Here is a 16,609-nt window from a genome sequence, read left to right as displayed (position 1 = left end):
AATGCGGTACTGACTTTCTCAATTTGTGAAGTGCTTCTCTGGAATAAATTGAGATATATATATATATAAGCGCCTTCCTCCCGATAATTATCAGTGTCACAAGGCGGGTAGTGTGCGCCCCTGGTAGCTGAGTGGTCAGCGCGACAGAATGTCAATCCTAAGGCCCCGGGTTCGATTCCCGGCTGGATCGGAGATTTTCTCCGCTCAAGGACTGGCTGTTGTTTTGTCCTAATCATCATCATTTCATCCTCGTCGACGCGCAAGTCGCCGAAGTGGCGTCAAATCGAAAGACTTGCACCCGGCGAACGGTCTACCCGACGGGAGGCCCTATCCACACGGCAAGGCGGGTAGTGATACGGTGGTTTGAGCAGCACTATAGTTTGATGTAGTGACCACCATATTCGCCTGATCTGAATCCGGTGGCCGGCTGATGTGGCCGAGCGCTTCTAGGCGCTTCAGTCTGGAATCGCGCAACCGCTACGGTCGCAGGTGCAAATCCTAACTCGGGCATGGATGTGTGTGATGTCTTTGGGTTAGTTAGGTTTAACTAGTTCTAGGGGACTGATGACCTCAGATGTTAAGTCCCATGCTCGAGTATCATGTCGTTTTTGGAAACCCAGAATCTACTATGTAGGAATCAACATGGATTCCGGAAACAGCGATCGTGTGAGACCCAACTCGCTTTATTTGTTCATGAGACCCAGAAAATATTAGATACAGGCTCCCAGGTAGATGCTATTTTTCTTGACTTTCGGAAGGCGTTCGATACAGTTCCGCACTGTCGCCTGATAAACAAAGTAAGAGCCTACGGAATATCAGACCAGCTGTGTGGCTGGATTGAAGAGTTTTTAGCAAACAGAACACAGCATGTTGTTATCAATGGAGAGACGTCTACAGACGTTAAAGTAACCTCTGGCATGCCACAGGGAAGTGTTATGGGACCATTGCTTTTCACAATATATATAAATGACCTAGTAGATAGTGTCGGAAGTTCCATGTCGCTTTTCGCGGATGATGCTGTAGTATACAGAGAAGTTGCAGCATTAGAAAATTGTAGCCAAATGCAGGAAGATCTGCAGCGGATAGGCACTTGGTGCAGGGAGTGGCAACTGACCCTTAACATAGACAAATGTAATGTATTGCGAATACATAGAAAGAAGGATCCTTTATTGTATGATTATATGATAGCGAAACAAACATTGGTAGCAGTTACTTCTGTAAAATATCTGTGAGTATGCGTGCGGAACGATTTGAAGTGGAATGATCATATAAAATTAATTGTTGGTAAGGCGGGTATCAAGTTGAGATTCATTGGGAGAGTCCTTAGAAAATGTAGTCCATCAACAAATGAGGTGGCTTACAAAACACTCGTTCGACCTATACTGGAGTATTGCTCATCAGTGTGGGATCCGTACCAGATCGGGTTGACGGAGGAGATAGAGAAGATCCAAAGAAGAACGGCGCGTTTCGTCACTGGGTTATTTGGTAACCGTGATAGCGTTACGGAGATGTTTAACAAACTCAAGTGGCAGACTCTGCAAGAGAGGCGCTCCGCATCGCGGTGTAGCTTGCTCGCCAGGATTCGAGAGGGTGCGTTTCTGGATGAGGTATCGAATATATTGCTTCCCCCTACTTATACCTCCCGAGGAGATCACGAATGTAAAATTAGAGAGATTAGAGCGCGCACGGAGGCTTTCAGACAGTCGTTCTTCCCGCGAACCATACGCGACTGGAACAGGAAAGGGAGGTAATGACAGTGGCACGTAAAGTGCCCTCCGCCACACACCGTTGGGTGGCTTGCGGAGTATCAATGTAGATGTACATGTAGATGTAGTGCTCAGAGCCATTTGAACCATATTTTTGAATCCGGTGGAGCGTATCTGGGACGCTACTGGACGGCAAATCCGCACCCACAAACGAGCTGCCCGATAATTCACGCCAACTGAGTGATCTACCCGTTACCACACACCTCCGTAAACTTACTTGGCGGATCTGTGCCAAGCAGAATCTCTGCTACACTGCGTCCCGAAGGTGGACCAATACGCTGTCGAGCAGGCGGGCACAGTGACCTGACTGGTCGGTGTGTGCTGGAAAGCGCTGCGTACCGCAGCTGGAGAGACGGGTGGTGTAGCATCGTAACGGTGCGCGGATGTGGAGGCGGCGAGCTGGAGAGCGCTGTAGGCGAGGGAAACAGGATGTGCAGCGCCGTGCGGCCAAGTGCCGGGCCTGGCCGACTGCGTCTTGGCGTAACCCGAGACCCGCGCGCAGCAAAAAACGCGAAAACCGCTGCTCGCGTCTCGGCAGCGCCGTAAACAAGCAGATCCGCTGACGCGCGCAGCACCCCTGCCGACCAGCCAACACCCTCCCTCCCTCTCTGACGGCGCGCAAATCAAATTACGCCGCGTGGAAACGTGACCCGTATACGTTTAGCAATGCGAGGCACTTCACTTCTGGAGATAGTCGCGCGCCTCGAAGGAAGTGTAATACAGATCTACTGAATTCTCCGTTCTTTCCATACATAGTATGAGACCACTCGATCTATTAATAGCCGATTGCTTCAGAAAGAAGATCCTTTGTTCTTCACAAACTAAATTTTCACGTATTGAAAGTGGTTTCGGATTACGCGTATCCATTCTACATGAATACCGGGTCATCAAAAAGTCTGTATAAATTTGAAAACTGAATAAATCACTGAATAATGTAGATAAAGAGCTACAAATTGACACACATGCTTGGAATGACATGGGGTTTTATTAGAACCAAACAAATATAAAAGTTCAAACAATGCCCGACAGATGGCGCTTCATCTGATCAGAATAGCAATAGTTAACATAACAAAGTAAGACAAAGCAAAGATGATGATCTTTACAGAAAATGCTCAATATGTCCATCATCATTCCTCAACAATAGCTCTAGTCGAGGAATAATGTTGCGAACAGCACTGTAAAGCATGTCCGGAGTTATGGTGAGGCATTGGCGTCGGATGTTGTCTTTCAGCATCCCTAGAGATGTCGGTCGATCACGATACACTTGCGACTTCAGGTAACCCCAAAGCCAATAATCGCACGGACTGAGGTCTGGTGACCTGGGAGGCCAAGCGTGACGAAAGTGGCGGCTGAGCACACGATCACCACCAAACGACGCGCGCAAGAGATCTTTCACGCGTCTACCAATATGGGGCGGAGCGAAATCCTGCATTTTGGTTATAATAAAACCCCATGTGATTCCAAGCATGTGTGTCAATTTTCACCCCTCTATCTTCATTATTCCGTGGTTTATTAAGTTTTCAAATTTATACTGACTTTTTGATCACCCGGTATATGGTCATGCACTGAAAGACTGAAGTCGAAACAAGGCCCCAGTAGTAGACAGCATTCCATTAGAGCTACTGATAGACTTGGGAGAGCCGGTCATGACAAAACTCTTCCATCTGGTGAGCAAGGTGTATCAGACAGATGAAACGCCCTCAGACTTCGACAAGAATAAATTAATTCCAATTCCAAAGAAAGCATGTTGTGACAGATGTGAAAATCACCGAACTATCAGTTTAATAAGTCACGGTTCGAAAATACTAACGCGAATCCTGTTCAAAAGAATGGAAAAACTGGTAGAAGCCGACCTCGGGGAAGATCTGTTTGGATTCAGGAGAAATGTAGCAACACGCGAGGCAGTACCGACACTGAGACTTCTCATAGAAGAGAGGTTAAGTAAAACCAAACCTACGTTTATAGCATTTGTAGGTTTAGAGAAAGCTTTTGACAATGTGGACTAGAATAGTCTCTTTGAAATTCTGAGCGAAGCAGGGGTAAAATACAGGGAGAGAAAGACTATTTACAACTTGTACAGAAACCAGGTGGCAGTTACAAGAGTCGAGGGGTATGAAAGGGAAGCAGTGGTTGGGAAGGGAGTGAGACAGGGTTGTAGCTTCTCCCCGATGTTATTCAATCTGTGTATTGAGCAAGCAGTAAAGGAAACAAAAGAAAATGTTGAGTGGGAATTAAAGTCGGGGAACAAGAAATAAAAACTTTAAAGTTTGCTGATGACACTGTAATTCTCTCAGACACAGCAAAGGACTTGGAAGAGCACTTGAACGGAATAGACAGTGTCTTGCAAAGAGGACATAAATGAACATCAATAAAAGAAAGACAAGGATAATAGAATGTAATCGAATTAAATCTAGGCGATGCTGAGGGAATTAGATTAGTAAATGAGACGCTCAAAGTAGTGGATGAGTTTCGCTATTTGGGAAGCAAAGTAGTTGATGATGGTCGAAGTAGGAAGGATATTAAATGTAGACTGGCGGTAGGGAGGAAAGCGTTTCTCAAGAAGAGAAATTTGTTAACATCGAGTATAGATTTAAGTGTCAGGAAGTCCTTTCTTAAAGTATTTATATGGAGTATAGCCACGTATGGAAGGAGAACATGGACGATAAACAGTTCAGACAAGAAGATAATAGAACCTTTCGAAATGCGGTGCTACAGAAGAATGCTGAAGATTAGTTGGGTAGATTAGGTAGCTAATTCCAAGATGCTACTACAGGCAGGTGTAAGATACATGTGAGCGACGTAAAATATTGAACACTAAAATGATGATTTGGCCGTGTCTGACTATCCCCTGAGGCAGATCTTAGGATCTCTTAATGCTCTTTAGCATATAAATTACAACCTCAACATAAATGAATCATTAAGGCAACTAATAATACTAAATGATAAACGTTGTTTCTCATTGTATATTTATTGTAGATTAAAAAACAATCCTGTATATTACAATTGTCTATATTTCCTGACTAAAAATTGCTGATCAATTGCCCAACTTTGTCCCTTTTTATGGCCACGCGATCTAACATAAATAGCTCGAAATGACTGACATAATCTATGTAGCAAACACTAGAGCGCACTACTTTCGAAAATGATCTACGGTTGTGTGGAACCTCTGTGGAAATAAACTAGCGTCAACACAGCTGTTTAGCTTTACAGCCCTAATAAGTCGAAGCAATTAGCAGTATCACCGTATGTACTGCGACCAGTTCTTTGGCGTGACTGTTCTTGTACATGTCTGCAACGGTGGAAGAACTACCACAAAAAAAAAACTCTTTCAAATACTAGGACGGCAGAAGGCGGCCCTCTGACTAATATGCTTTAATACCGTCGGCTCCTCTCGGTGTTCTACAGACGAGAAACGCAAACTCCCAGCCACAACGACGGAGTTCAAATAACATCTCAAAGTAAGAATAGGCAGAAGTAGTGCTCTCAATCACTGATCGCTGTGTACTCAACGACGATTTCCAACCCGCAGGCGAAGTCCAGAATCGTATAAGTTCTAACTGTAAATTCTCCCGAGAGCAAAGACAGCAAGTCCGCCTGTATCAACAAAGCTGATACTGAGCGACCTTCACATACGGGCGCTCAAAAACTGAAGACCATTTCACCACTGGCTTGCCAGCAAGACTCGGCTCCCCTCGCTCGTAACTGCAGAAGGCGAATCATATTCTCGAAACCCCGGAATATTCTCCCTCTCTACAGATTCTTCCGAACGCCAACCAGCCATGTTTTAGTCTTTTGTCGTCCAGCGCGGAAAGTTTGCGAGGGATTACCTGTACTCGTACAATGGTACGCTTCAGAGTAAAACTCCTCGGAACTAACTCAGCGTGCTTGATTTCCAAGATGTCGCTTGCTCGTTCCTCTCAGCTGCGTCCAAGATTTGCAGAGTTCCTGCTTATCGTTCCAGTCCCGCTACAGATCTGCCGACCGTGACTCTATTGTGCTCCAGCGCTCAGGTGCCCCTAACGTCCGTCTTGCTACTTCCTATGTTTAAACAGGACCAACACATCTTTGCGGGCGTTCCACCCATGGCTTGAGTTCCGCCTAACGTTTCAGCTGCACTGGCATTCCAACATCTACTAGTATAGACAATCATTCATTATGCCGTTTTGATAATAAAGACATCCCATCACCTTTCATGCAAAGGCGTTAACAATTATTTACAAGGCATACGTGACAATGTCAGTCTCCTTAAATATTCATCTATACGATGTACAACCTATCAATTGATACCTAATTGTGGTTGTGGATCATGGCAAAGTATGTAGATGAGTGCTTGTAAGGCGCGAAATTGTAGCAACCTTACAGAATGAGGAGGTACTGAACAGAACAGGGGAGAAGAGAAATTTGTGGCACAGCCAGGCTAGAAGAAGGGATCGATTGGTAGGACGAGCTATAGACACTTGGGAGAAGCGACACTTGTGAGGAGCTGGAATGTGGCGACACTTGTGAGGAGCTGGAATGTGGCGACACTTGTGAGGAGCTGGAATGTGGCGACACTTGTGAGGAGCTGGAATGTGGCGACACTTGTGAGAAATCAGCGATGCTGGGGGACTGGCACAGGGTGTGTCGCAAATGCTGCACCACTACCTGCTGCCACTTGGTGCGACTGAGCGCTCGGCTTGTGCCGGCCCGGGCAGCTGCCGAGGGACATTCACACTCCTCCAGTGCAGCCAGCTTACATTATTTCAGAATTTTTTTGGGCAAGGAAGAGTGGCCTTAGTCAAATTAGAAATCGGAGCTGATTTTTTTTCCCCCACGATGTCATGTCAACCATTAGTTACAGCACAGTTATACGTTAGACCTTTTTCATTGGAATTTTTGTTCTGATTAATCCTACAGAGGACATAACTTTCGCTCAATCTCATACTTAACGATGTATTTTACAGAAAGTATAGAAACCTAAAATGTTTTCCATCTTTCAACCCCTCACCCAGAAATGATAGGAGTGGTAACCTTTTACCATATATTGAGAGGAGCCAACTAAAGAATTTGGTTCTCGATAGAAACTTTTTTCTTTAATTATTTCGAAATAAACCTCAGTTTTTCCCGAACCTCGCAGGGAAGTGTACTGAGATCTAATGTGAGTCCTGCTAGCAATTAGCGTTAATGTAGGTTTATTCTTACAAAGAAGAAGACAGCAAACAGCCACTATTAATACTGCAATTTATTTAAGTAAGTGGCGCTGTAACCGGTTTCGAATTTACAAGTTCATCATCAGACGGCTGTTCACTGACGATTATGTAAAGCGTATCTTGCAAACCTCGTGAACAGCAGTCTGATGATGAACTAGTCAGTTCGAAACCGGTTACGGCGCTATTTAGTTAAATACATAGGAGTATTAATAGTGGCTGGTTGCTGTCTTCTTCTTTGTAAAAATCAACCTACATTAATTGTACACAGCCATGGTCCCACCATGTCAGTTTTAGACAAAATAGAATTAGCGTTAAGGAATGCATTTTATATATTTGTGGTGTGCGTACTGCAAGACCTTCAGTACACACACCATCAGATTATTTGACTTGTTGACTTGTCGTTCTAACAAAGTAGGCGAGTGTCAGCAATATGTCTCGTGGTCTTATCGTGGCGTGTTTATCTTCTGGCGTTATGTCAGACGATAGAAATGCCACTTGCACACTTAGAGTAGCAGATTGACGGTGACCAACTTTAAACACAACTTGATTAATTTTCACACACATTTATTAAAATAGTAACAAGCATAAACCTTACGTAACTTGATTCTGGATGCTATTTACACTTGACAATCTGAAGTTCCTTTGGTCTTGGTACATTAATCTTATTCTCACATATCTCTGATACTTGACAAAGTGTCTCTACATTTCTCTTCATGGCTATGTACAGGAATATGGTAATCTTATTAGGCGCAGAGTGAAACTTGACTGCAGACTGGTACAGACTGGTGCAGACAAATGCAGACAGGTACAGACTGACGCAGACTGACTAATCGGAGGTCTGTACACTCATTATAATACCTCGCGCGTTCAGGTATCACTGCGCGAGTGTGATCCGTGAGGAGAAAAGGTTCTACGTTAGCAGCAATCTCATTGGCTGCATTACATATTAATACGCGGATCGGCAGAAGCAGAATTTGGTCCGTCTCTAAGGCAGCGCCATCTCGTAGTGCGGAGACGGACGAGCTCTGCGCCTGCACTGTTGTGCTTAGCGGGGCGCGCTCTAGTGGGAAACTTGTGTACGCGCTGACTATGCCGTACTATGTACAACAGTCTTGAAACAAGATGTATTCATCGTCCACTCAGACAGACATTGTTTCTAAAATGCTCTACACACAAATGCTGCAGAATCGGTCGGATCTTGTGTAGATCCCATGCTTTTTTGCCTGATGCGTTGCAGTGATCGTTGTCCACTCCTGTGTGACGGCAGTGACGAGACGATGTCGTCTCCTTGACTGAACAGCGGCTCTACTTCTTCGGCGTAAACAGAAGAAATTGAACAAAGTTGTTTCTGGTGGTTGGTCTCCACAGCAGTAGTGAACCTGTTTGGTGTCCCTATAGACCGCCTGCTACCTGTTCGGCCGGGTCTCCTCACAAGTGTCGCCCCCTCGCAAGTGTCGCCCCCTCGCAAGTGTCGCCCCCCTCGCAAGTGTCGCCCCCTCGCAAGTGTCGCCCCCTCGCAAGTGTCGCCCCCCTCGCAAGTGTCGCCCCCTCGCAAGTGTCGCCCCCTCGCAAGTGTCGCCCCCTCGCAAGTGTCGCCCCCCTCGCAAGTGTCGCCCCCCTCGCAAGTGTCGCCCCCCTCGCAAGTGTCGCCCCCTCGCAAGTGTCGCCCCCTCGCAAGTGTCGCCCCCTCGCAAGTGTCGCCCCCCTCGCAAGTGTCGCCCCCCTCGCAAGTGTCGCCCCCCTCGCAAGTGTCGCCCCCCTCGCAAGTGTCGCCCCCCTCGCAAGTGTCGCCCCCCTCGCAAGTGTCGCCCCCCTCGCAAGTGTCGCCCCCCTCGCAAGTGTCGCCCCCCTCGCAAGTGTCGCCCCCCTCGCAAGTGTCGCCCCCCTCGCAAGTGTCGCCCCCCTCGCAAGTGTCGCCCCCCTCGCAAGTGTCGCCCCCCTCGCAAGTGTCGCCCCCCTCGCAAGTGTCGCCCCCCTCGCAAGTGTCGCCCCCCTCGCAAGTGTCGCCCCCCTCGCAAGTGTCGCCCCCCTCGCAAGTGTCGCCCCCCTCGCAAGTGTCGCCCCCCTCGCAAGTGTCGCCCCCCTCGCAAGTGTCGCCCCCCTCGCAAGTGTCGCCCCCCTCGCAAGTGTCGCCCCCCTCGCAAGTGTCGCCCCCCTCGCAAGTGTCGCCCCCCTCGCAAGTGTCGCCCCCCTCGCAAGTGTCGCCCCCCTCGCAAGTGTCGCCCCCCTCGCAAGTGTCGCCCCCCTCGCAAGTGTCGCCCCCCTCGCAAGTGTCGCCCCCCCCCTCGCAAGTGTCGCCCCCCCCTCGCAAGTGTCGCCCCCCCCCTCGCAAGTGTCGCCCCCCCCCTCGCAAGTGTCGCCCCCCCCCTCGCAAGTGTCGCCCCCCCCCCTCGCAAGTGTCGCCCCCCCCCCTCGCAAGTGTCGCCCCCCCCCTCGCAAGTGTCGCCCCCCCCCTCGCAAGTGTCGCCCCCCCCCTCGCAAGTGTCGCCCCCCCCCTCGCAAGTGTCGCCCCCCCCCTCGCAAGTGTCGCCCCCCCCCTCGCAAGTGTCGCCCCCCCCCCTCGCAAGTGTCGCCCCCCCCCTCGCAAGTGTCGCCCCCCCCTCGCAAGTGTCGCCCCCCCCTCGCAAGTGTCGCCCCCCCCTCGCAAGTGTCGCCCCCCCCCTCGCAAGTGTCGCCCCCCCCCTCGCAAGTGTCGCCCCCCCCTCGCAAGTGTCGCCCCCCCCTCGCAAGTGTCGCCCCCCCCCTCGCAAGTGTCGCCCCCCCCCTCGCAAGTGTCGCCCCCCCCCTCGCAAGTGTCGCCCCCCCCCTCGCAAGTGTCGCCCCCCCCTCGCAAGTGTCGCCCCCCCCTCGCAAGTGTCGCCCCCCCCTCGCAAGTGTCGCCCCCCCCTCGCAAGTGTCGCTCCCCCCTCGCAAGTGTCGCCCCCCCCTCGCAAGTGTCGCCCCCCCCCTCGCAAGTGTCGCCCCCCCCCTCGCAAGTGTCGCCCCCCCCCTCGCAAGTGTCGCCCCCCCCCTCGCAAGTGTCGCCCCCCCCCCCTCGCAAGTGTCGCCCCCCCCCTCGCAAGTGTCGCCCCCCCCCCTCGCAAGTGTCGCGCCCCCCCCCTCGCAAGTGTCGCGCCCCCCCCCTCGCAAGTGTCGCGCCCCCCCCCTCGCAAGTGTCGCGCCCCCCCCCTCGCAAGTGTCGCGCCCCCCCCCTCGCAAGTGTCGCCCCTCCCCCTCGCAAGTGTCGCCCCTCCCCCTCGCAAGTGTCGCCCCTCCCCCTCGCAAGTGTCGCCCCTCCCCCTCGCAAGTGTCGCCCCTCCCCCTCGCAAGTGTCGCCCCTCCCCCTCGCAAGTGTCGCCCCTCCCCCTCGCAAGTGTCGCCCCTCCCCCTCGCAAGTGTCGCCCCTCCCCCTCGCAAGTGTCGCCCCTCCCCCTCGCAAGTGTCGCCCCTCCCCCTCGCAAGTGTCGCCCCTCCCCCTCGCAAGTGTCGCCCCTCCCCCTCGCAAGTGTCGCCCCTCCCCCTCGCAAGTGTCGCCCCTCCCCCTCGCAAGTGTCGCCCCTCCCCCTCGCAAGTGTCGCCCCTCCCCCTCGCAAGTGTCGCCCCTCCCCCTCGCAAGTGTCGCCCCTCCCCCTCGCAAGTGTCGCCCCTCCCCCTCGCAAGTGTCGCCCCTCCCCCTCGCAAGTGTCGCCCCTCCCCCTCGCAAGTGTCGCCCCTCCCCCTCGCAAGTGTCGCCCCTCCCCCTCGCAAGTGTCGCCCCTCCCCCTCGCAAGTGTCGCCCCCCCCCTCGCAAGTGTCGCCCCCCCCTCGCAAGTGTCGCCCCCCCCTCGCAAGTGTCGCCCCCCCCCTCGCAGGTGTCGCCCCCCCCCCTCGCAAGTGTCGCCCCCCCCCCCTCGCAAGTGTCGGACGCCCCCCCTCGCAAGTGTCGCCCCCCCCCCCCTCGCAAGTGTCCCAACCCCTGGTAGGACACGTTCTGAGGCATCAAGGGATTACCAATTTAGTACTGGAGGGAAGTGTGGAGGGTGAAAACCATAGAAGTAGGCCAAGAGACGAGTACAGTAAGCAGAATCAGAAGCATGTAGGTTGCAGTAGTCACTCGGAAATGAAGAGTCTCGCACAGGGTAGAGTAGCGTGGAGAGCTGCTACGCGTGAGTGGAGCTCGTGTCTACTGCAGCTGCGGGGGCCCATCACGGGACAGCCAGTGACGCCTGCTCAGTGGAGTGAAACTGGGCCCAGCTGGCCGTGCTGTGGGGGACGGACGGCCTTCGCCGCCCATTGTTCGCAAATTAGGCGACGAGCGACGCGGGGCGCCTGCAGCCCGGCTCTCCTGTACAGTGCAGAGGCCGGCCGGCCAGGCCCGCGTTTCTGACACACTCCACTCGCCACAGGTTGCAGAACCGCTGTCTGGCGCGTCCACCAGTTCCCCTGTACTCACAAGGGACCACTACAACAGCTCGAACGAAACAAGAACACAGGTATAAACAACTTAAAAAAAACTGTTACGCCGATCGTCTAAAGTAGTCGTTTGTAAAGGCTTTTTGCCCAAAAGACAGCACCGACATTGTTGGCTGACACCTCGGACCGCGCATGTACCGATCGTATTATTACGAGCTGCTGTCAATAACTAGGGCAACGGCCTTGCTGCAGTGAATACACAGGTTCCTGTAAGATCACCGAAGTTAAGCGCTGTCGGGCGTGGTCGGCACTTGGATGGGTGACCATCCAGGCCGCCATGCGCTGTTGCCATTTTTCGGGGTGCACTCAGCCTCGTGATGCCAATTTAGGAGCTACTCGACCGAATAGTAGCGGCTTCGGTCAAGTATACCATCATAACGGCCAGGAGAGCGGTGTGATGACCCCACGCCCCTCTTATCCGCATCCTCAACTGGGGATGACACGGCGGTCGGATGGTACCGGTAGGCCACTTGTGGCCTGAAGACGGAGTGCCTTTTCTTGTCAATAAGTAACTCAGAACTTTCTTTTCTCGGCCAATATTGGCTGAAAAAATACGGAATTTGTTGTGGGCCATGGAATACTCCCACTTCAGTGATTACAGTTTCGTGGAGTTCCGATAGGTAGCGGTATTATACGTAGCCTTCAGAATGACATCTGTAACCGAGCTGCATTCCAAGCAGAGAGCTGTCATCGAGTTTGTTTTGGCGGAAAACCAAAGGCTCGCAAACATTCATAAGGGTTGGCAGTCAACAAAAGCGGGATGAGTCGTTGTGCGAGGCGTCTCTCGTCACCGCAACAAGGTGGCGCAAAGCCGGCCGCCCGTAGCTGTCACTCCTGCAGTGTTGTAATCAGAATAGTAGCTGGAACTCACCCAAGATCACCTTGCACACCTTTGTTTTTGAGCTAGGGACATTCACAGTACCCTCGCAAAACATATATTCACTCACTAAATTTGTTATTAGTAAACCATTCCAGTTCAAAGATAATGGCAAAGTTCATAGCTACAACACATTCGAAGTGGTAGACGGATCACAGTAAAACACCTCGCTGCTCAACTCGAGAGTCTGTTGGTAGTCCTGTCCATCTGTTTGGGGTACTCAAATGTGTGTGCCTGCTGGATTTCTGGCAAACGAACTTCTCCGTGACAACGCAAGGCGTCATACAAGTGTGCCCAACCGAGAGGAGTTCACGAAACTTCACTGGACTGTTCTTCCTGATCCACCCTACAGCCCAGATTTCGCACCTTCCGACAGATGTGTCACTAGCTGTGTGGTACTCGCTGTCGATGTGGACTTTCATCTTGACGGCAATTGTGTTACTCAGTTATTATTGTGAGATTTTTTTATGTACTATGGTCGGCTTGGAACAACAAATTACTTTTGTTCAAATAATGGTTCAAGTTACCTAACGTTTATGCCACCAGTAAGTGTAACCTCAGTTTCCCTGTAAATTGTGTAATCTCTAATGGTGATTTATTAGTTCCAAGCTAAGCGAATTGTGCAAAACAAATGACAGCTGAAGGTTTCACCATGTATTTTAACAATTACTGGGCGGCTGAATACTCCCACCTACAAACACACACAAATTTAAAAACAAATTAAAAGAATTCCTGATTGACAGTTGCTTCTACTCAACAGATGAATCTTTAGATATGAAATAGTAATTGTTTAAAGAAAATTTACATTAGACTGATACGTTCCATGCCATTACGAAATGTTGTATTCATGATCTATGGTACAAGCATTAATGTAACGTAAAAAGTCCAGGGAGAAGAAATAAAAACTTTAAGGTTCGCCGATGACATTGTAATTCTGACAGAGACAGCAAAGGACGTGGAAGAACAGTTGAACGGAATGGACAGTGTCTTCAAAGGAGGATAATAGATGAAAATCAACAAAATCAAAACGAGGATAATGGAATGTAGTCGAATTAAGTCAGGTGATGCTGAGGGAATTAATTAGGAAATGAGGCACTTAAAGTAGTAAAGGAGTTTTGCTATTTGGGGAGCAAAATAACTGATGATGGTCGAAATAGAGAGGATATAAAATGTAGACTGGCAAGGAAAGCGTTTCTGAAGAAGAGAAATTTATTAACATCGAGTACAGATTTAAGTGTCAGGAAGTCGTTTCTGAAAGTATTTGTATGGAGTGTAGCCATGTATGGAAGTGAAACGTGGACGATGAATAGTTTGGACAAGAAGAGAATAGAAGCTACAGGAGAATGCTGAAGGTTAGATGGGTAAATCACATAACTAATGAGGAGGTATTGAATAGAATAGGGTAGAAGAGGAGTTTGTGGCACTACTTGACTAGAAGAAGGGATCGGTTGGCAGGACATGTTCTGAGGCATCAAGGGATCACCAATTTAGTACTGGAGGGCAGCGTGGAGGGTAAAAATCGTAGAGGGAGACCAAGAGATGAATACACTAAGCAGATTCAGAAGGATGTAGGCTGTAGTAGGTACTGGGAGGTGGAGAAGCTTGCACAGTTTAGAGTAGCATGGGGAGCTGCATCAAACCAGTCTCAGGACTGAAGACAACAACAACAATGGTCGGCTTGAAAGAGCAAATTACTTTTGTTCAAATAATGGTTCAACTTTCCTGCCATTTATGCCAGTAAGTGTAACGTCAGTTACTCTGTAAACTGTGTAATCTCTAATGGTGAATTATTTGTTTCAGGCTAAGCCTGATTAGTCACTGACCGAAATTAGCAGCGAATTGTGCAAAATAAATGGTAGCTGAAGGTTTCACGATGTATTTTAAGAATTACTTGGCGGCTGAACACCCCCACCTACAAATACACATAAATTTAAAAACAAATTAAAAGAATTTCTGAATGACAGTTGCTTCTACTCAACAGATGAATCTTTAGATATGAAATAGTAATTGTTTAAAGAAAACTTACACTAACTGACACGTTCCACGTCATTACGAAATGTTGTATTGACGATCTATGGTACAAGCATTAATGTAACGTAACTGTCATTGCATTTTTTTTTTTCGTGTCCATCCATAGCTCTGCCGCTGCCATACGTTAGCCTCGCGTGCTAGCCACGTGCAGGAGCGGACAAATTGAGGGACCCCACGCACTATTAGCGAGTCGGTCGTGACGAAGAGGCGCGCGTCATTGAACGCACTCCCTGGAAGCACCACGTGCTGCCCAGTGCCAGGGAACGCAGACGGGAGGTGAGTGACTGTGGGGGTGAGCAGCACGCGGGCAGCTTCCGAGAACGCCGGAGTGCGCCAGTTAGTGACACGTTGGCCATGTGATGTGTGTGGTGATGAGTGAGGGTCTGAGCCATTAGCAGCCGCCTGCTAACCGGGTTATGCCGCCCATGTCAACCAGGCCGCGAAGAATGCTCGTCTGTCATGGTGACGTGTTGCCCGTCACGGTAACTCGATTGGCTGTCGCTGTGAGATGTGGTGTCCCGTCAGCCTGCGTAGCAACGAAACCTACAGAGCCTGTACTGGCCGTATCGGAACAACACTGACAGATCATAACATGTAAGCTTTCACGGCCGGCGTCTTCATTAATTAAAAGTTCCGGGCTGAATTGCCGTGGTCCATATACGCGGTGTTACAAAAAGGTACGGCCAAACTTCCAGGAAACATTCCTCACACACAAATAAAGAAAAGATGTTATGTGGACATGTGTCCGGAAACGCTTAATTTCCATGTTAGAGCTCATTTTAGTTTCGTCAGTATGTGCTGTACTTCCTCGATTCACCGCCAGTTGGCCCAATTGAAGGAAGGTAATGTTGACTTCGGTGCTTGTGTTGACATGCGACTCATTGCTCTACAGCACTAGCATCAAGCACAGCAGTACGTAGCATCAACAGGTTAGTGTTCATCACGAACGTGGTTTTGCAGTCAGTGCAATGTTTACAAATGCGGAGTTGCCAGATGCCCATTTGATGTATGGATTAGCACGGGGCAATAGCCGTGGCGCGCTACGTTTGTATCGAGACAGATTTCCAGAACGAAGGTTTCCCGACAGGAAGACGTTCGAAGCAATTGATCGGCGTCTTAGGGAGCACGGAACATTCCAGCCTATGACTCGCGACTGGGAAAGACCTAGAACGACGAGAACACCTGCAATGGACCAGGTAATTCTTCGTGCAGTTGACGATAACCCTAATGTCAGCGTCAGAGAAGTTGCTGCTGTACAAGGTAACGTTGACCACGTCACTGTATGGAGAGTGCTGCGGGAGAACAAATTGTTTCCGTACCGTGTACAGCGTGTGCAGGCACTATCAGCAGCTGATTGGCCTCCACGAGTACACTTCTGCGAATGGTTCATCCGACAATGTGTCAATCCTCATTTCAGTGCAAATGTTCTCTTTACGGATGAGGCTTCATTACAACGTGATCAAATTGTAAATTTTCACGATCGACATGGGTGGGCTGACAAGAATCCGCACGCAATTGTGCAATCACGTCATCAACACAGATTTTCTGAGAACGTTTGGGCAGGCATTGTTGGTGATGTCTCGATTGGGCCCCATGTTCTTCCACCTACGCTCAATGGAGCACATTATCCTGATTTCATACGGGATACTCTACCTGTGCTGCTAGAACATGTGCCTTTACAATTACGACACAACATGTGGTTCATGCACGATGGAGCTCCTGCACATTTCAGTCGAAGTGTTCGTACTCTTCTCAACAACAGATTCGGTGACCGATGGATTGGTAGAGGCGGACCAATTCCATGGCCTCCACGCTCTCCTGACCTCAACCCTCTTGACTTTCATTTATGGGGGCATTTGAAAGCTCTTGTCTACGCAACCCCGGTACCAAATTTAGAGACTCTTCGTGGTCGTATTGTGGACGGCTGTGATACAATACGCCATTCTCCAGGGCTGCATCAGCGCATCAGGGATTCCAAGCGACGGAGGGTGGATGCATGTATCCTCGCAAACGGAGGACATTTTGAACATTTCCTGTAACAAAGTGTCTGAAGTCACGCTGGTACGTTCTGTTGCTGTGTGTTTCCATTCCATGATTAATGTGATTTGAAGAGAAGTAATAAAATGAGCTCTAACATGGAAAGTAAGCCTTTCCGGACACATGTCCACATAACATATTTTCTTTCGTTGTGTGTGAGGAATGTTTCCTGAAAGTTTGACCGTACCTTTTTGTAACATCCTGTAGAAAACTACTTCTCCTTTCTGACGTTTCGTTGCCTACTGCGGGCAACCTCACATAATTATACTCGCATGCAC

General features: G+C 49.9%; 2 protein-coding genes across 2 annotated transcripts in view; both read left to right on the top strand.

Moving 5' to 3' along the window:
- The window catches only part of LOC124718762 (protein draper-like), a 336,146-nt gene that overhangs the window by 74,042 nt on the left and 245,495 nt on the right, over nt 1-16,609 (top strand). The gene's annotated exons all lie outside the window — the stretch shown is intronic.
- LOC124718764 (proline-rich receptor-like protein kinase PERK10) overlaps nt 1-16,609 on the top strand; it is a 201,276-nt gene that overhangs the window by 37,777 nt on the left and 146,890 nt on the right. The window contains exon 2 of the mRNA XM_047244377.1: nt 8,324-9,221. Within this exon, the coding sequence (XP_047100333.1) occupies nt 8,324-9,221 (898 nt within the window). The remainder of the gene's footprint in view (nt 1-8,323; nt 9,222-16,609) is intronic.

This window comes from Schistocerca piceifrons, chromosome 10, assembly GCF_021461385.2.
Source record: "Schistocerca piceifrons isolate TAMUIC-IGC-003096 chromosome 10, iqSchPice1.1, whole genome shotgun sequence".
Classification (NCBI taxonomy): Eukaryota; Metazoa; Arthropoda; class Insecta; order Orthoptera; family Acrididae; genus Schistocerca; species Schistocerca piceifrons.
The sequence above is the reverse complement of the archived record's forward strand: the minus strand, read 5'-3'. Positions and strand labels throughout refer to the sequence as shown.